This window comes from Thalia democratica, chromosome 7 (assembly GCF_965202585.1).
Source record: "Thalia democratica chromosome 7, ktThaDemo2.hap1.1, whole genome shotgun sequence".
NCBI classification, from domain to species: domain Eukaryota; kingdom Metazoa; phylum Chordata; class Thaliacea; order Salpida; family Salpidae; genus Thalia; species Thalia democratica.
Window position 1 is genome coordinate 46,003,598 of NC_139171.1, and position 21,202 is coordinate 46,024,799.

Here is a 21,202-nt window from a genome sequence, read left to right on the forward strand (position 1 = left end):
AAACTGAAATAAAAAGATGTTTCTGATGTATCACAATTTTTACAGTGCGAAAAAAGAATAAAAACAAAACAAGCATTTTAGAGATGCTGATCTGCTTAAGTCTTGTGAAAGTATGATACTAAAGAAACGAGTTTCTAAATATTTTAAACCGTATACAACTAAGACAGCAAACAGCTGAGGATTTAAAAAATCTTTGTGTGTAGTTATTTTGAAAGCTGCTTCCTTGAAGAAATAAAAAAGCTTGAGAAATTATATTGCACTCAGTGCTGAATTGAAAAGAAAGAATTACATCCGAGGTGTAAAACAAAAACTTATAAGCACAAATTTCCATTAAAAAAAAAAGCTAGAACGAGGTTATAAAAGCATATCATGGAAATTACCTCGTTAATTTACGTTACTGTAATTAAAGAAATTCTTCTTTTTAATAGCTCAAGATTCAAACATTTACTTTTAGTTATTTTGTCTAAAAAAAGTATAAATAAAACTTATATTTCTTTTAGTCAAGAGTTTAAAAACGCTTAATTTTCTTTTTGGTTGTTTTAAGATTCTTTTAAAAAGTTTAAGTTTATATACTAAACCTTTTTTAGATTGTCTATATTGTAAAATAATTTGCTTTTGAAATTGTTTATATTTCAGTTCACTTAAAAAAAAGAAAACTTTAGCATTCATTAATTGTGTTTAACTTAAATACCTATGAGCTAATAAAAACTAAATATATATAAAGAAATATATGAAAAAAATCATATTGTAAAAATCACCAAACGAAATAAAAACATGAATTTTACCTCAGTTAAAACAAACCATAAAAACTAAGAAGCTTGCTTAATGAAGTTATAACTCTACTGATAGTCGTTTCTCAACTATCTAAGCTTTAAAATTAAGCCTGTAAGTTTCTGTAATTTTGGTTAAAGTAACTGTATTATTAGTTTTCTATATTTCATAATACACAGTTTTTTAGCATATATACACCGTATTTTAAGTGTATATATTTTTAACTAACGCCGTATCTATCAGAATGGAATATTTTCAACTAAGTTATAGGCTAATGCTTAACTAAGTAATTCAGAATACTGTTGAACCCATGAGCCAACAGTCGATATATTAAGCTCTATAATAAGAGTGCTTATCTAATTGAGGTACATATATACTTTAATAAACTTAATTTTATATGGTGATAACAAAAAAATTTATTGATAGTTTTACGGTCATAATTTTAAAGACTTTTATATAAATTGATGAAGTGTTTTAAAACGCAAAATTCGTTAATACATTAATAAGAACTTAAATTCATATTGTTTAAGTTCGACGTAAGCCTTTTAAGAGGGCTTCCCCGTAGCACTAAAGCGGCTTTAATTTTAAAAACTGAAAATAAAAATTTGATTGCAAAATGTGTAATAGAAAAGCGCGTTTTATTTTAGACGGTAGTGGAAATGATGTGTTTTTTCTAAGTTTTCAATTGCGTCTTTTAAGTTTTGTAAACGGACATAAATTATTGTTTAAATAAATATAAGTTAGTTCGTAAGACAAAAAAAAAGCTTTTTGTTTTCTATATAAAGTAGACATCGTTTTGAAAGAATTGGTATTCGGTAGTCAGGTTGTGAGTTGAGCGTAGCTTAAGTTTTATTTAACCAAACGTTTTTTGAATTTGAAATATAGGCTGTTCTTAAATTTTAAGTATGTGTTTGGTAGTCTACTGAACTGTATATTTGTGTCAGTTTATATTGTTATTAGTTTTTGTAAAGTTTTGTGTAGTGAACATTTAACTGTTTGCTCTTAAAACTAGTAAGTACTAGTATACGTTACACTACAAACTTTTTTCTTAAGGCCCCTTTGAAGAAATTAAAAAAAGCTTTGGCTCCCTTCAGCTAAATTCCTTTTTATTTTGCTGAGAATATATAGTGTAAGTTTCAAGTTATAGCCTTATGCCCCATCCTTTTTACAGATGACCCCTTTAACTTCTGAATTTTTCCTATAATATCTAGAATAAGTTTCAAAACTATCCTTAAATACGCTTAGATTTTTTGTTATTGCTCTCCACCGTCAACTCGAGAATATCTAGCTAGTGTAAGTTTCAAATTAGAGCCTAATGGCCCCTCTACTACTTTGCAGCTTATGGCCTCTTAAATTAAGAACTAGTTTAAATTAATTACATACTCAAACAATTCTAATTTATGACTGCATATACATTGTATAAAAACCAAATCTAAATTATACCGAATAGTTTTCAAGCTAAAGACAGCAAAATGTTTCTAATCAAAAATATTAAAGCAAATAAAGTTCTTCAAAACTATGCGTTTACTTCAAAATGACAATTCCAGAATGTTTTCATTTGCACCAAAGTATAACTCCGTAGAGTTTCTAGAAGTTTATAGTTTTAATTATTTTCACAAACTTATTAATTTTTAGAGAACAACATAAGGTATAAGCAGAATATTAAAATCATATAACTAAATTAGATAAAAGAAATCGTTTTATTATGAACAGTACTAATGAATCAAAAAACGAGGTGTATAATTTCAGTATAATTACTTAGTATAATATTCGTTATAAAAATTAACAAAAACTGTAACCTTAGCTTAGTATTTTTTTGTATACTGATATCTTAAACTTAGTAAGCTTACTAAAAATACCAGTGTATTTATTAATTATAATATGACTGTATGAAAGTAAAATTGATTTATAGGATACTTTGAAAATATAAATAATCAAAATGGTAAATAAATGAAAAATATTTTTTATAAACAAAAGAGTTACTAGTTTGTAGTATTAAGTTTATTATAATATATCAAAAAAATAACAAAAAATGTATATGTAAATGCTGGTAAGTTTTAAATTAGTTAAATTTGATAAGTAAATAGACTCAAATAAGATACATATATGAAAATGTACAACTACGTTTAGTCCATACACTACTTTAAAATAAATAACCATGCTTACCCTAAAGTACCAAGTGAAACACAGTGTAACTTGAGTTAGAATATATGAAGAAAACGGCTTCGAATTATTAGCATTATAAATACAACAGATTTTAAAGAAGACAGCAAAACTATGACTAATAAAATGTTCTAACAAAAATTATGAAATTTAGGAGGCGACAGTCTCGTTGCAATTCATCATTGAGGACCGACAATGAGGGCGCACATTTGGGAATTCCCCTTGTGAAGTGGAAGAGTGGTGCCTCTGACTTTGAGCTTTTCTCTCCTCATCGCCATCATGCGGCGAGCAGAGGAACGGACCCGTTCGAACTTCCTCAGCGATTTACTGTTTCAATTAGTTTTTTATGTTTTTGCAAAGTTAATCATGTTTGGTACAAGTTTTTATACTAAAAAAGAGTTGCATAGTTTTGTTAAGTTATCTTTATCTTAACATTAAAAAGAATACATCGTTCAATTAAATGAAATAAGTTCACACAATCAAGTATTACAAAAAAAAAAAAAACTAGATAACAAAGAAAAAAAAAACTTAAAAAAACTTTATTTAATAACTTTTATAATAGTTCTATATTAAAAAAATATTTACGTCAAAACAAAAGATGGATAAGAAAGTCTCATGCATGATCTGGGAGGCAGCGTTTTAAAATCTGTGAAAACTGAAAATTCGAGAGCTGATTTTGCGTCGAGCAAGCTTCTGACAGTAGCACGAAGAATTGGTGATTCTAGTGACATTCGGCATTGTATTGAAAGCGCCCCTCTGTTAAATATGAAATTAATTACAATAAACAAAAAAAAAACATTCATAAAATTACTTTGACTGCTTTATTGACAAGTATAAAGATATTGTATCCAGAATTTTTTTGTATAAGTATTAATTTAAACTTGTAAATTAGGAGCAAAGTAGCATTCAGCTTATACTCAATTATATTTTAAAATATTGCAAAACAAAAGTTAGAATATTAAAAACTGTGCCAAACTGTAAACTTTAACTTTTATTTAGTTATTATGATATCTGAGTTCTGCATAAATTATTAAATTAATAATTTCTATTGTATACTTGTTGGTAATCGTACTTATGAATAAAAAAAACTACTTTCTGAATGGTTAGACTGTTAGAGTATAGATTAAAATTTTAGAAAAAAAACAACTTATTTCTTTTAAAAAAAACCAGTTAGAAGCATTTATACATTGTCAAGTATCTTAAATAACACTGTTTTGTTGTAAATCTATTATAAACTTTATTATTTTGATTAAGTATAAAAAAGATAATTAAAAAACTAATTATAACTTTGTTTGATCCTAATTAAATTTTAAACTAGCTTAAATTTTTCTAAATTATTTCTGAAGCTTTAAAGCAATTACTTATCGAAATAAAGAAAGTGGTAATTTTTAATATATATTCAGTTTGGCTGAAGTATTTGAAGACTATTGATTTTATAACTCACTCTAAGTTATTATACAATTTAGATAAACGTATTAACATACAGTTTTAATAGCAGGAAGTACGTAACATTCGTCATATGTAAAAAAACTTAGTACTTTTATAAATCTAAAGTATAAACAGCTATTTTTTAGTATAAACACTTTCATAAATTTATTGTTGAAAATTTTTTGCTAAGTAAGAAACAAACTACATTAGTTTGACGTACCAAACAGTTTAATGCTTTAAAAAGTTATATAAAATACTACTTTGTAACTTATATTTTGGTACAAAATTAAACTTGAAACAATTACCCATTAGTTGTTACAATTTCAACATTTCTATGCCAAAGTGAAAACTTTATATCTGCAGATATTTTAACTGAGATTGCTCCAATTACTTCAGCTTTAATTCTTAAACCCGAGGCTAATGGAATATGCTGTAAATAGTTTTTTATTAGTTTTAAAAATGCAATGGTAGAGCTTTGTAGGTTAATACTACACTTAAAATTTTTTTTTTTGATTAACTTAGAAGGTAACAAAACATATTAAAAAAACTTCCAAAACAAAAAAAACGTTTTGTTTTTTCAAACTAAGTACCTTTAAAATATAATTTTGTTTATTAATACGTGATTTTTTTTTAGTATGATATGTTTGAAAACTTTGGCTAAATCACGATATAAACACGTCACACGATAATCCATGTGTATAAGACATGCACTAATTTGGTCATAAACATCATGTTTATATAATTATAAACAAACACTAGCGTATGCTTGTAATTGCCAATACATTACAATATAGATTGAGTACAATTAAAAGCTAATTATATGACAAAAATAGATATATTTATGCCTACAAATACTTGCTAGATAATGTAATAAAAAAAAGTTTTTGTTTTTGACATTTTAATACTTTTCTTGTAACGAAATACATACAAACTTTGTGTAATATTTTATTTTTAAATTCATTACGCATTTTTAACTATTCTGTTTAGCAATAAACTTTTACAAAAACTTAATTACAAAACTTAAGTAAAATTATATTTTTAAATATCACATATAAAATAAATTAATTGAGTAGCTTAAAATAGAATATAAATTTTAAATAGAACACTTACAAAAAGTTTTATGGTTGCCATTCTTTTGAAAACACAAGCAAGTTATCAGAATTTATGGGTAAATGTACAAAAACATCTTTTCGGTTGTTTTTTGAACCAATTTAATTAACTAAAGTGGTTTACTTTAACTTCGTAGAAAGGGTCGCAACTGAACAAGGATTAATACCTTTGTGGTTTAAAACAGTTTTATTTCTATTGTGAGCTACACACAGTAACGACTTTTCAAGTAACAGCCGAAATCAAACTAATACAAAAAATTACAATGATAACCTGCAGGAAGTCCATCATCATCAGCATGGCTTCCACCCCGGCTCCCTCGTCGTTGCTCGAACCCCACACCAGCGCCATCATGTCGCTGTACCCGCGGAAGAATGTCAGAGGTCGCAACTTCACTCCCATCATGGCGCTCGCCATCCCCACCATGCTGTCCAGTTCCTCCTCGCCCTCATCGGGCACGCTGCCGGTCAGCCCTTCCAGACCCTGGGCGACTATTCCGAGCTGCAATAAGTTTTAACGACTGATACAACACGTAAATCAAAACTACTGCTTATGCAATAAATAAAAAAGTAACCCGGTAAAGTGTTCGCGAACAAAAAAGTTGTGATGTATAAGTTATAATTTATAATAGATGTATAAACTAAATATTATCTTTTAAATGCATGAAGGTTTAAATGGAAACATAATTTTATTTTATAAAGCAAAAAACAAAGTTTAAATATGACTGTATTTGTAACCACTTATAAAATTTACTTGAGTGAGCGAAATTTTTTCGTTTGCAGTAGCCAAACTGAAATCAACAGCAGTTCTTCGCATCATTCCCGCATTACTGTACTCCATCATCAATCCATATGTTCCTGACGAGTCAGCAGATCTGTCAATATAATAATCTTTAAGTACTAAGTTTAAGTTTTTTTATATCAAAGTTTTGGTGTATAATGACATATAAAATAAAATTTACAGAAGTACTATACAAAATTTGGTTGCTGTATCTTTTCCAGCACTACTACCTCCTCTACATGGATTTAAATTTTATACAAGGATAACAAAGCAAGTGCAAACACTTGAACATATACCAAATTTTATTCATTTAAATGTTTAACAATTTAAAAGATTAAACTAAGATAAATATTTTAAAGTATAAACATTGAAAATCAAATCTAATAACAATTATTTATTCTTTAATTCTGTCGATTAAGTTCTTTGAAAAATTGTTAATTTAAACTTCCTTTACGAATAAATTGAAGTAGTTTAGTTAAAACCTTTTCAAAATTTAAAAGTCAGTAATCGTTTTTTTAATTATCTAAGAAAGGCAAGTTCAAGAATGATGTGCATTTTTATTTTTTATATATTTACAAGTAATTTGCATTAGTTTTTCAATATTTAAGTTTTGACATTTGAAACAAGAATTTACTTTAATTTAAGCAAAAAATATTCTAATTTTTTAGTCCCTGATTTCAGATATAATTACAACTGAAGAGCTCTTCGAGAGATACACTGTTTTGTAATTAGAATCTGTTAAATCTTGAAAACTTTTATTTTTGTAATTATATAAACTGAGAACTTTTTTTCATTCAATTTAGAACTAAGTACAACAAAAGTTATTATACAAAATCAAGTTTCATAGTTTTTTAATAATTCAAAGTGGACATAAATTTTTAATTTAAATTTTATTTACATATAAGTATTTGTAGGTATAAGAACTCTTTACAAATTTTTTATGTAAAAAAATTAAGAAAAAAAATTGACAAATTAGATTAAAATATTCGATTTTTAGACGAGGCAAGTACTTATTCATAAACAAACTAAGAAAACTATTGTAACAAACTTGTACATATAGCCAGTGTAAGCTGAAGCCATACCATTCTGAGCCACTGTATAATAGTTTGCATATTTCATATTTTTCATAACTTTTTTTATGACGTAGCTGTTAAAATTTTAAAACTAAATTAAACAAGAATAGTATCAACAATGACACATGAACTAAACATTTTACCTTGAAGGATGGTTAGTTTTTATCAAGTCTCTAATTCTTTCTATAAGAAACATGCTGATTTCTTTGCTTTTTTGCTCTGGAAGAGATAATAGAATATTTTTAACGTCTCTTTCCTCAGGTGAAGTAGACAAAATGAGATTGGCTGCAGCCGATCTGACAGTTGTCTCGTATGATTTCAAGTTTTGGTGGTATATACGATTCATAACTTGCATTACCTGTTTGTGTTTAATTTTTATTACAAACATACCACTAGTATTTCATTAGAATAAATATTGTATTGCTTAGTTTTTTATACGCAAAATACAACAAAAACACTTCTTATATGTTCAAACTAAATACTTTATGTTAGCTTTAAAGTTTTATTAGTATGAAGTAATTTATCATGAAAAAATTGCATGATCAAAAAACTTTTAAAACTTTATCCAAGTAAAGTAAATTGTTATTACAACAAAATTAGTTTCCACATAGTGAATTTAATAAGTAATCTAATAAAGGTATACAGTTTATGGGTCTACTCAAATAAGCCAAAAACTATTATCTGTAGAACTGAGATATTAATTTAAAAAAAAAAATTTACAAACCTAAACTTAAAGTATTTTATAAGAGTAGAAATGGTATAAGATTAAAGTTAGTGTTAGTTTTTAAAATAATTTGCAAAAACAGCTGTACACTTCAAATGGAAAATAAAGATAGATTTAGAGTAAATTAGTTATCTTGTTTTTAGTTTTAGCAAAGAAAGTTTTGATAGTTTATTTGGTTTTTAAAAAGTTGTAAAATATTTTAATTAAAAGTTATTTTTTTAAACTTAAAATGGTCCCAAAGCTGCTTTTTGTTTAAAAATATCAAAACTAAATTTATCTACTGACTGTACCTTTTTAATTATTTTAGACATGCAGCTTACTTCATATTATCTTTATTGAGCAAAACGTACATTTTCGTCCATTAATTTAGCTGGGTAAACAAGGAGTGATTTTATTGCTTGGTGATGCACCAGTGGGTGTTTTGAATGTTCGGCAAAATCAACCAAGTAAGGGATGAACTCTGGTCTGGCACTATTTCTTACAAACTGAATGTAAAGTGTTTGAGCAGCTTCTTCTTCACCACAATTTTCTAATCCTTCTCGTATTAACTGTTTGACCTTTTTAGCTGCCTAATTTTTTTTTGTTACGGTTAAGTACTAAAATCGTAAAATAATAATATAGTTGCTTGTATATATAAGTACTTAAATCTAAATTAGCTAAGAAAACCTGAGGAATTAAGAAAAAAACATAACACTTTATTTAACTTTTTATAATATTTCATTGTATATAAACATAGAACTTCACTATTTTAAAATATAAATGTTTTTTTTAATGATTATTTACATTATATTGTAATTATTTTCATATACATTAGTCAAAGAAAAATTAGATTGAACCTTCAAAATAACACATATCTATTTAGAAAAAAACTATATTACACTCCTTATTTGTAAAAATAGATAACTAAGCAGGTATGATAATAGTATAAATTTTTATTAACCTTTAATAAAATAGTTTTGTTTATTAAAGTTTTAAATGTAGATACTTATTAAAATTTGATAACTGTTTAATTCTTAGAAACCTCTCAACCTGCTATAGATAGTAGGCAACTTTTTAAGTCTGGGGGCCAGATTTACCATAATAGTTCATTTTCGGGCCGGAATTGTTACAAAAAAGTTTTTTGCAAGCCACATAATATTGAAATGTTATATAAAAAATAAAAAATATTTTTAAAGGCAAAACTGTAGTGAAAATATCATGAAATAAGCACTACTATATACTTAAAATCAAACTAAGAGATTATTAAAAGTATGTAAGTGAAAAGACTTCATGTTATTTGTTTAGCAGAAACTGCTTTGAGATAAAAATCACGTCACCAGCCAGAAAAATTGCGTAGCGGGATGGATCCGGTTTGCGGGCTGAGCGTTGCCCGACTCAAACTATAGCCTTTTTATACTACTAGCATTAAGAGATCTGACTAAAATTATAGAACAGAATTAAAAACAAAAACAATCGAAGCTGACCTCTGATTTACAATTTTCTTCACTTGCTTGACATAGTTTATTAAGAATGGCTCCCAAGGATAAAGCAACTGTATCTCTAATTTTATCGCTTGCAATCTCTCCTTCAAAAACTTTCTAAAAATATACTTTTTATTTTTTTAGTTATTGAATTAAATACTTTATTTTAAAAATTTTCAAGCACAATTTTATCAAATTAAAAACTGTATTTAAAGTACTCTTCTTTTTTTTTTGTCAAAAACAAAACTTTTAATTTTTCACTTGAAATATGGTTTAATTAATTTTACTTAATGCACAAAAACTTGTCAACAAATAAGATTTTTACGATTTTGAAGCTTAATATGGTTTTTATTTTTATAAAGTGTTAGATTGTATGCATGTACTTTATAATAAATTGTTAAACAGTTTCGTACTAAAAAAATATAAGTAACAAATCTCAATATTTATTAACTTTGCTTAGTATAAAAAAATATTAAGAAACTAACGGCTAGAGCTTCTAATGCGGACAGTGTTGGATGAGATGAAAACGATATGCCCGTCAATCCTCGCTCAATGTCACCTGTGTTAGTTTTTTTGCTAAAGTCTAACGCTGCAATGAGAACTTTTAAAGCTGCTTCCGTTTGTGCTGCAGCTAGAATATCTATCAGCGTCAGTCTGAAAAATAATAACAAACTTAAATCTTATTTGCTTCAATAATAAAATCACATATATCAATGTTTAACTCTGAAAAATGTCAGGACTATACGAAAATTTGAAATAATATAAACGCAAAACATTGACTTATAAACTATATGTATATGGTACTATTGTGTAGGTAAATTGGTTATACTTTTGTAGTAAATGGTCGACATTAGTAGTAATACATTTGTTTATTTTCATGGTTCTTTAACAAATGTACTTAAACTTGGTTTATAATTTTTCCTTACATTGCGTCGGTGTTATCAATATTTATTTTTTAATTAAAAGTATGCTAAAACTAATAAATTGTTGTAAAACTGCTACTCCTCATTAGTAATGAAATACCTTATATCTTTGTTATCTTCATTATTGACAACTTCCTCCAATACCTTTTCGCTCGATTGTCGAGCAGCCCGCACTGCAGAAATGAAAGCTTCCGCAGACGAAATGTTGGCCATGTTTTCTTTTGCTAACGAATCGTGCTCAGCATCAACCACACTCCTAAACTGTTAATTTGTTTTATAGTTATTAGTTTTTTTCTTTTTTATTTAAGTATATTTTCATTTTCTTTTAGGCATGTGTTGTACATGTAATTAAAATATATTTTACTTAAAAGTTTTTTTATTCATTCATAAAAAACAACTAACATCAAGACAGCCGTCAGCACAAGCTTTGGTTTCAGGGTCAGTAATTAGGGATTGTCGCACATATACATTTCCATTTTTTCTCATTTCTAAAAAAATTATACTTGTAGATTTTTCTTATGTTTAAATTCTTATATGTTTGACTATAACAAGCACTTTTGTTTCTAAACTATTATAATTTTTATTCTTTATTTAAGCTGTTATACTATTGTAATTTTGTACATACCATACTATTATTCATCTCCGATTGTTGTTTATAAATTGTATATTTAAAAAAGGCTAGGTGTCAAATATGCACAAAGGGACACTTTTGCGTGAAGATTCACCTTTGCACGGGTTGAAAACTTTCTTTTTTTTTTACGATGACTGTTACCTCTAACCCTTACCCTTGATCGGTAAGTTTTTTCTTCTTCTTATTTTACTTATTTTTACTATCACTGTCACCCCTAACTGTTACCTTTGGACGATATTTTCGTTATTAATTATGTAAATATTTTACTCTCGTGCAAAAGTGTATTTTCGTTCAAAAGTAGCCCTTCATGCATATTTGACTCGTCCCAATAAAAAACACGCTTTTTTAAATAAACTGGAAAAACTGGAAAAACGTAGGTTAGATGTTGTACTTTTCAAATAATTTATTTAACAAACTGTTTTAATACTTTATACTCACTAGCTAAAACTCTATACTTTACCTAGTATTAATTGCTAGTTGACTAATTTGATTTCACCAAAACTTATCTTAACTAATTTAAAATCTTTATCATGCTAAACACGACTATCAAAATGGAACTAATTAGTATTAGAAACGAAACTATTTCTAGGTAATATTCTATTCAATACATACTTTAGTAATAAATTAAAACTAGTTTTTTACTTGACATAAGTTTAAAACAATTCATCATCATTATCAAATCTATATAATATCAAAACTTGATAAATTAAAATCAAAATATAGACCTTTTGCAAAAGCTTTAAGTGCGTCATCTTTTGTAGTATAAGCATAGTGAGCACTTCGTGTTCCAGCTTCTAGAAGACCAAGTTTCTGTCTGAAGTGTACTTGGAATTTTTAAACACAATTTCAGTTACATAATGTGAGAAAACTTTTATCAAATTTGATAATTAAAAAATTATTCTAATAAACTACTAAGGTTACTTTAATAAAAGAATCTAAATAACCTTCCAACAATAAACAAGCTCGAATCTTTCTTAATATTCACTCTTAAAACATGCGTTTCTATACCAGCTGCATATAAAATATGACTTCTGTCTTCAGATAGTTCGTACACAACACGACTTGTTGAGTTTAAGTAAACTCCTATCACCTATGGTTGTTTGGTTTAAAAAAAAAAAAAAAAACTAAATTTTTATACATTATGAAAATAAACAAGGCTACCTCATTTAACGCAGTATACTTTTCTTCGTGGTTCACACATTTGGTAATATCTTTTTGCTTTTCAATTATACTCTCTTTAACTTCATAATTTACAGGACAGAGGCCTGATGGATCTTCCTGTAAGATTACTTAAATGATGAAGACTTAAAAAAAGTTACTATGTAACTAAAACCCTACTTTAACAAGTTCAATTTTTTTTACACTAAAATCCTAATCGAAATTATTAAATAAGCATATTAAAATAACTAATCTAATACAAGCTCAAACTGCAAACACAACATATTACATGTAACAAGAAATATTACAAAACACATTTTTAAAGTATTTTAACTAACTCAAATAATTAGTTATTAAAATGTTTAAAAATTTTACCGAACAACAAAATAAAGTTAACTTTATAATAGTTTTTGTGCATATTATATTTTTTATTAAATTAAATAAAAAATATAATATATACAAAAACTATTATTAAGAAGAATTTTTTAAAGTACTTCAAAACTTTTTATTTTCTTAGAAAACAATCTAACCAAACTTTATTTTATTTTTGTTGAAAAGAAGTTTTATCAATTATTTTTGCAAAAGAACTAAAAAACTCTTTTGAAAAGCAAAATGAATAAAACTGTAGTAATAAAAACCTTTAGTAAAGTCTGTTATGGTATAAATCTTATAAAATTAACTATAACTACTAAACTCTTTGTTTAAATTATTATTTATTCAACAAGTACAACTCATAAAACAAGAGTTTCCTAATCTTTATAAATTTTAAGAACCTCATTTCGTTGCCCTGACTCGTGTAGCAACTGAAATAAACTTAAAATTCCTCGTTTGATATTGAGTGAAGTTACAGTCTCTTCCCCATTAACGTACAACTCGGTTACCTATCAACAGTTGAAACTTTATTTTTACCAGAAAATAATAACTTAGTAGAATAAAAATTAGAAAATATTTATCAAAATTTTTCTAAATGAAAGTTTTGCAGATAGTTAGATTAAGTATGTTTTTACAAAAATGAGCAAACTTTAAGTAACCAAAAAAAAAATTACAATACTAACTAAACCATCGGTAATTCTATACACCAGTGGTTTTTTCAAACTTCTCAAGGAATCTTTTCGCTTTTTAGATAGAAACGAGTTATCTTTTTTCAGCCGATTTGAAATATTATAGATTTCAAAATCTAAAAACTTAAAAAAAATTGTTAGTTGTCATTAGCTTTAATAGAACTGTTAAAACTAGAGCTTTTACCTAACACTATACTATGTTTAAGGTTTAAAAAGTTTATAAAAAGTTCTCCTTTTTTGTATAAAGAACAGATCGTAAACATATCACTATAAAACTTAAAAATTATAAGTACAACTACAGATAATAAATATTATAACATTATAAACAAAACATTGATCATGTTGTATTAAAGTAAAAGAATTAATTTTGTTTTTATTTATAACTTTAAGTAAACTAAAAAATACTTGTAAGCTTTCTTAAAATTAGGTACTAACTTCAGCCTCAATTATCTGATCTAAACTATTACTCGGATTAGTCCACCTAGAAGATAGCTCAAAAATAGTTCCAACTTTCATTCCTATATAATTCTAGAGTAGTTATTAGAACTTAATTTTCACTTCAAACCACACATAATTATCAATAGATTCTGGTTGTTGATTGCTGTAAATATTTTAGAAAATCAAGCAAAAAAATTTCATTTGAAAAAAATTACTTGCATAACAAATTTTTTCATCAGGTTTAAGTACTATCGATTATAATCATTGATTTCAGTAGTAAATTTTATAATAAATTTATATAGTGTATATAACAAGACTTTATTGTTTATTTTAAGCCATGTATTCATAACTAGCACACTCGACATTTAGTATTAAAAACAAATCAATATAAAGTTTTATGAAGACTCATTTTTATTTTAGCTAATTTACCTTTAAGAAAAATAAATCAAGTGTATATACATTCAACCTTTAATGATAAATTTGAGCTTTGGCTTCTTAATCAGATTATTCCATAGTTATGATAAGAAAACAATTAACAACAAAAAATAAAACTTAAAAAAAGATGAACCATAATTAAAAACCCTTTAAAAATTTTACTTTACAACATCAAGGCCATAAAAGCGTCAACTCATTTTTTTTATGAAAATTAACAAAGGCTTTAGTAAGATTTAACAATGAACTATAAGTATATGTCACTTTTTATATTTAAAAATAAAACTATAAATACTTTGAGACATTGTCAGATTTCTTTTTTTTTACAAACGTACAAACCACAAAGATTTTTATATTCCCAGAAGTATAAACACTCTCTAGAAATCAATCTATATTTTTGTTTTCTCATCTATATATGTCAAAGTTTTAGGAAACCTTTTTTAATCTTTAAAAAACCCACACATTTAATTTTTGACAAAACTAAAATAGAAAAATGTTATGGAAAAGGAAATTTTTTCAACTGCATAAGTTCCTGTACATAAAAAAAAAGAAAAAGAAAAATTTCTAGGAAAAATTTAATGATGGTTGGTTAAAAATTGTAAGTAAACATAAAGTTTAAGATTTTTGTTTGTTATTTAGCTTACATCTTCTATAGTGTTCTCATAGAACTCACCAACTTTTGTCCCTAATATCTACATAGAATTTTTCAAGCTATAAAAAGTATCTGGTAGCTGAAATAAAAAATTACAAAATAAGCTAAAAGTATAAAAAATGAGTTAGGACTTATATGGCTTAAGTATAATTCTGATTTTTTAGAATGCATCTGTTTAAAATAGACTTCAAATTAAAAACTTTTGAAAATATTTCAATAAAAACAACGAAATAGGTTTAAAACTTAATAAAAAACACTTAAACAGTTCAGTTATCAGTTCAAAACTATACTAAAGGTTAAAAAATCTATGTCAGGGTTTCCCAAAGTGGGTCATTACAGAAACTTAGGGGGCCATAAGGTCATAATTTGAAACTTATACTAGATTTTCTTCAGTTGATGATGATTGAGTTGATGATGAAGAGCAAAAAAAAAAAAGGTCTTAGGGGTTTTTAATGGAAGTTTTTTGAGAAATCTTGTTGGAGGGGGCCATAGCTTTTTTAATTTCTTTAAAGAAGGACTTTAAAAAAAAGTTTGGGAAACTTTGACTTAAGTACATTCAATTGAAATTAATAAAAAATTCCGAAAAAATTAGTATAAATAACTGAATAAATTCAGGTAAATAAAAAATATAATCAGTAAAAGTTTTTATAATAGTTATAGGTTATAAAAACTAAAACAATTAAAGTGCTTAAAAAATACACCAAAAAAACACAAAATTTAGCTTTTATTAAATTATTTTGTCTTTCAAATTAACAAAAGCACTCATTAACCTACCAACATCTGAATTCATTCTGTATATTTTGTCTTCAGGATGAATGTCTGCTTCATTTAAGACTGCTTCAGTTTCATAAGTGTAACGTAACTTTTGTGTACTTGGTATATGTAAACCAGTTGACTTCAAAACTGTAATTGTAAGTTTCAAAACTCTTAACTTAAGTAAACATTTAGAATATCTAATGATTTAGCTCTTTTAATTTTAATGAGTTTTAAGCCAGCAACTGTTAAATGAATTGATACTTTTAGGTGCTCCTCATGCAGAGCATTTAATAGCTTTTAACAATAGAAAAGATCTTTTTAAAATATAACTTTTTAATTTGATCAATAAGAAGATAAGGTTGTGTAGTTTGATAATTTGTTGTATAATTTTTAAACATTTTGTATATTTTTTTAAGTTTCAAACTAAAAATTTATTATTACTCATCTTACTTGTAATCTAACCAAAATTTATAGGTGTTATAATATTTGAGATTAAATTTTACCAACATACATTAAATTTTAACATTTTCAACAAAAAAAAACACCTTTAATTAAAATATTTCAAGATTATAACTATGGCTTTAAACTATTTTACCATGTTTTTCTATCTTATAAAACGTTTATCAGTTTCTGTACACAAAAACAATTATCAGGTTTTTTAGACATTTCTATCTTGCCTATGTTAACCAGTAGGGTGGCTACCATGTAGCAGAGTTTTCAAAATCTTAAAAATTAATATAATGAGTTACAAACCTAAAAGTTTGTTGTAAAATTTAATTAACATCATGCATCAAAAATGTTTAAAATATATGTGATTACAAGAAATTAAAAAGTATTTAATTTTTTCAATAAAGTAGTAATCAATGAAAAGAAAATAAGCAACAGTGTGGATTTTATTTTTAGAAACATTTTTGACAATAAAATTATGTAAAGCCTATCTTAAACTAAAATTATCTTGGTGAATTACAACTGTTTTTGATTTTATTTTTAAGTTTTACTCAATTGAAACTTAGTTAAACATTGAGAAAAATAAACAAACTATCCGATTGTATTATGAACTGATATAGGTAACCTGAACAAAAGGAATTTAATTTTATAATCTATCACTTGAATTATGCATTTGGTATTTCAGCTGTTAGTATTTTAAAGTTTTATAAAACTATAAGAAGTGTAATTCAAAATTTTACTTGACCTAACTAATGATTAACTTATTTAATAGTTATATATATATAAAGTAAACAGTCGAGTAAAAAAGTTTGAAGTATAAAAATAAGCTACTTTATGTGAATTCTTGATATTGTTAAACAACTTCAAAATATAATAAACCTTAAAGTCATCAGATGAACTACAAAGTATAAATTAAGATCAAATTTATAACAACTGAAATGTAAACTTACTTAAAATATAGATAACTATTGGGATTAGTGTCACTTTCTTCATACTTTTTTCTCACTTAATAAATACTAACACCTGAATACAAAATAAAATATAATACTACAAGAGCATACAATTAGTAACAAATCCAAACTGTTATTATATAATCATATTGATATTAAAAAAGAACACTGGGGACATGAAAAATTTTGAAAAACTTATGTATAACATACTTTTAGTATGCTTCATGTCTTTAAAATTAAGTTAAAGATACTTTTTAAAAAAATAAAAAAAATGCCTTTGACTGAGGAAATAGGGGATACTACACTAACTTATGTATAAAAAAATACTTGGAATTATAAAAGGTTAAGTATAAACTATTGTTATTTATAAAAATATATTTTTTTTTTGTATGCTTTCATAAATTGAAGAAAAATACTAAGTATCTACTACTTTATAATTTGGTTTTTATTTTTGACTGAGGGACCAAAATTTCTCAAGGATTAATTCCTCACAGTTTAAATTAATACAAAATACAGTAAAAAATAAAACTTTTATGGTTAAAATAAAATAAGTGTATAAAAAAAAATTATGAAAAAAATAGAAACTTTAAATCTTTTAAAAAAAACCTGTAATTTAACCAAAATTATAAAGATAACTTCTTAAAAGTTGTAATGAAAAATAAATTCTAAATTAAATAAAATGCTTGGATGTTTAGATGGATCTAAATTAGAAACATAATACAAAGTTAAACTTTGATCCCCTTAAATAAAAAATATTGCAAACACTAATAAATCATAAACAGAAGCTGGCTGAAGTTTTAAATATTAAATAACATCAATTTAAAAAAAAAAGTGTACCCCCTATGAACTCAACTTTTTATGTTTTAAAGGAGATATTATTAAAGACACAACATTTTCAGACACTGTTATAAAAGCATATGTAATAAAAAATAAAATGTCTTTTGGAAGACTAAAACAGGTTTACAAAAAAGTCCACAATTCCAAACCAGAATGAAGCTAATTATCCATGACCAAACTAACAAAATTTTCATAGTTAATACAACCGTTCTGATCTTCTTGTCCAACAAAAAGTTGCTCAACTTCTTCTTCAGAAAGTTTTTCACCAAGAGAAGTGAGAACATGACGAAGCTCATAGGCAGATACGGTACCATTGCCTTCATTATCAAAAACTTTCAGCCCATCTGCCATTGCACTTATTGAAGTTTTCACAGCTTGCCTTTGAACCTGAGAAAGCATTGGTATAAACTCTTCAAACGATACTAGTTTGCTGTTCATTTCATCTTGTGAAGGATGGTTTAGAACTTTAGCAACTTCTGCATTTGTTGGGTTTAAACCAATAGCTCTCAAGCATTCACCTACTTCATAATATGCAATTTTGTTTTCTCCAGTTTTGTCAAACAATGAGAAACAATCTCTGTAGTCTGAAAGTACATCCTCAGATATTTTACTCATAATGCTTAATTATACAAATATGTGTTAACTTATTTCCTGTAGCTTTTAGTTTAAAAAATTGTATTAGTATTTTATTGAAAATTCTGTTTACCTTCTACTTTAATATTTCTTAATAAATTAACAGTAAGAATATTTTAGTTTTAAGTGTCTCAAATCTTCCCTTGGTTGTGTGTTGTTCTTTGTGATTTTTTTTTTTTTGTGATTTTTTTGTCTTTACCAAAATTGTTTTAAATAAAAAAGTTATTTTTTATTTATTAAAAAAATCTACAAATTTATTAGTATTTGTTATATTGCCTAAAGTACTTTCAAATTCTTCTTCAGTAGGCAATTCAGAGTTCTAATTGCCTACTGAAGAAGAATTTGAAAGTACTTTAGGCAATATAACGAATACTAATAAATTTGTAGATTTTTTTGTTAAATAAAAAATAACTTTTTTATTGAAAACGATTTTAATAAATTAACTAAAAGCAGGAACCAAATAACTATGAGAATTTAAAAAATGAACAATAAATCCTTATAAACTTAAATAAAGTGTAAAACTTGCTTGCTACTTAAAAGAAAAATCTAAAATTAGCTTTCAAAAATGTTCCATGAAACATTTAGTGGTTTAAACACATAAACAAGTTGTTTTCTATTTAAGTTCTTTAGCATTCATGCTGCACTTTGAACTTTGAAATTTGAAAAAGGGGAATTCTAAGCTTAGAAACATTATTAGATTTGAAAAAGAAGGAAAGCTAAACAAAAGTAAATACTTTAATAGAGTTAGTGCATTAGCAGAGCAATACTATTCAAAATTATATAACTTAAAATCCAACAATTTGAATAAAAATAAAAATTTAAGGCTACAATTCGAAAATTATAAAATAGTTTTAGCAGTTAAAAAATACGTATTTAGGTCTAATTAACACCTACAAACAACTTTTTTCCTTAGTTTTAAGTATTTTTTGAAATATGGCTAAAACTAGTTTTAAATATGCTGTTTTTGTAAATTTAAAATCGTTTTTAAATAATTTTTTTCAAATCTTTTCTTACTCTCACAAACTTATAAAGTAATTTTACAAACGCATTTTAAATATATTTTTATAATGTATGTATACTACTTTTTAAGCCTTGTCCTTTTAACAAATTTTTAAAATTTTATTAGTTTCGTAACAAAAAAAACACTATTATTTTTATCAAGTATAGAGTATAATATTTACAATATTATTTTAAGTTTTTCATTTTTATTTTTTATCAAAATTTTGTTATTTAATAATTAATAATCGATAAAACCTTGAAACTACTTAAGCAACTATTAGATCTTTCATAAGTAAACACAAACTTTTAAAAAACTGTTAAATAAAACTTAAAGTATCGTGTGTTATATTATTTGTTTTATGAAACTTTTTATCTTAGAAATCTATGTTGAAAAAATCGATATAATAAAAGTATTTTTAAATTTAAAAACTGTATCTAGACAACATTTATAGTAAAAATTGATTTTCAGCTAAATTTACTTTATACTTTAATATCATAATGTATAGTTTTACCATTGCTAGTTTATTTAAATAAAGAAATACTAATATAAAAAATAGCTATAACAAAGTATTCAAATTTGAGCTACGTTTTATAAAAAAAGATTTTAAAGACTTGGAACATCATTTTCATTCTAATGAAGTTAAGCTTTGTAAAATTCTTTAAAATTTTTTAAATATTGATAGTTTATAACTTTTTAAACCACAAACGTGACTGTTAGTTGTTAAAAACAGTTTTTGATTCATTCTAAAATTTTCTTTTGACCTTCTATTATTATGAAGTTTACTTATAATACAGCAGTAATTTGAACTTAACGATATAAATACAAGTTATTTTTATTAAGTCATGACACAATAATATTTTCCTTAATGAAGTTGATTTCAAAATGCAAATTCATTAATTAATTTATGTGGGGTAGAGGTTGGAAACTATTTTAGTTGGGGATTAGATTTATCTTAAACAGTCTTTTACAGGCCCAACTTGATAAAATATTAGTTAGCCTGTGTTTCAAAGAAAATTAATAAAAACACCATTTCGAAACAAAGTTTCAATAAAACATTCATTTATTAAGCACTAAATCTATTGTCTACTAAAAAAGATTGATAAGCATATTTAAAAACATCTGTAATGAAAAATCTCCTTTTTTTGTTTCAAATAAAGTTTTTTTAAGTTAAAACTATGTCGCCCGCTAGAAGAGACTTTTGTAAGAGGGTAGGATCTGTCCCGCAGACCGTACGCTGCCCACCCCTAATGTAGAGTGATGATTATTTGTGGTTAATACTCTATTAAATAAATTTTGAATCAAGTCTTTAAAATTTTAATAACTTAAACAATCTTTTATTCGTGCACTACAAACAACACTTTTACATAAGACTTTTTAGTTGGATTTTGTCTAAAAAATTAATTATTTTTCAAAGTTTAGTTTCGTATATGTAGAACTGAATTTTTATTTCTAAACTTTTGTCTAAAAATTAAATAATGTTTCTATCAAGTTATGTAGCTTGATACAAAATAATTTTATCAGTAATGTTTAAAACTATTTCTTAACTTTTTATTATCGCACACGAGTTAGTAAGAAAGCTTATAAAGAAATAAAAAACTAAAAACTTAAAAATAACTTTACTTCAATTTAGAAAAAGTATTCTTATTTTAAGTTGATAACTTAACTTTAAAAAAAGTTAATTGGTAGATTCAAACAACTTTAAATAATAGTTTTTTTACTAACTCGAGGAGGATAACATAAAGTTAAACTGATTTTATGTCTAGAAAAGTAATCTTAAA

At 25.4% G+C, this 21,202-nt stretch overlaps 1 protein-coding gene and 1 pseudogene across 1 annotated transcript; both read right to left on the minus strand.

Annotated features, from left to right (window-relative positions):
* Positions 1 to 2,627: 2,627 nt before the first annotated feature.
* On the minus strand, positions 2,628 to 17,028 carry LOC145840829 (microsomal triglyceride transfer protein large subunit-like). Its single transcript, XM_082948169.1, has 20 exons — positions 16,955 to 17,028; positions 15,576 to 15,704; positions 13,715 to 13,797; positions 13,274 to 13,402; positions 12,992 to 13,099; positions 12,222 to 12,338; positions 12,005 to 12,150; positions 11,786 to 11,874; positions 10,832 to 10,917; positions 10,530 to 10,690; positions 9,992 to 10,160; positions 9,510 to 9,623; positions 8,397 to 8,615; positions 7,466 to 7,680; positions 7,298 to 7,396; positions 6,223 to 6,343; positions 5,743 to 5,970; positions 4,668 to 4,792; positions 3,520 to 3,690; positions 2,628 to 3,261 (listed from the first exon to the last, which is right to left on the minus strand). The coding sequence occupies exons 1-20, from the start codon at positions 16,995 to 16,997 to the stop codon at positions 3,114 to 3,116; spliced, it is 2,700 nt and encodes an 899-aa protein (XP_082804295.1). The 5' UTR covers positions 16,998 to 17,028; the 3' UTR covers positions 2,628 to 3,113.
* An 11-nt stretch (positions 17,029 to 17,039) lies between these two features.
* LOC145840830 (myosin light chain 3, skeletal muscle isoform pseudogene) lies at positions 17,040 to 18,444 on the minus strand (annotated as a pseudogene).
* Positions 18,445 to 21,202: the final 2,758 nt, after the last annotated feature.

What these genes read in the sequence shown, in the direction of transcription:
- LOC145840829 (XM_082948169.1), bottom strand. Translation starts at nt 16,997, where the DNA reads ATGAAGAAAGTGACACTAATCCCAATAGTTATCTATATTTTAA. An exon ending in CAGAATGAATTCAGATGTTG is followed by an intron (nt 13,798 to 15,575) that starts GTAGGTTAATGA and finishes AGAATTATATAG; the next exon opens with GAATGAAAGTTGGAACTATT. An exon ending in AAGAAAATTGTAAATCAGAG is followed by an intron (nt 8,616 to 9,509) that starts GTCAGCTTCGAT and finishes AAAAAAAATTAG; the next exon opens with GCAGCTAAAAAGGTCAAACA.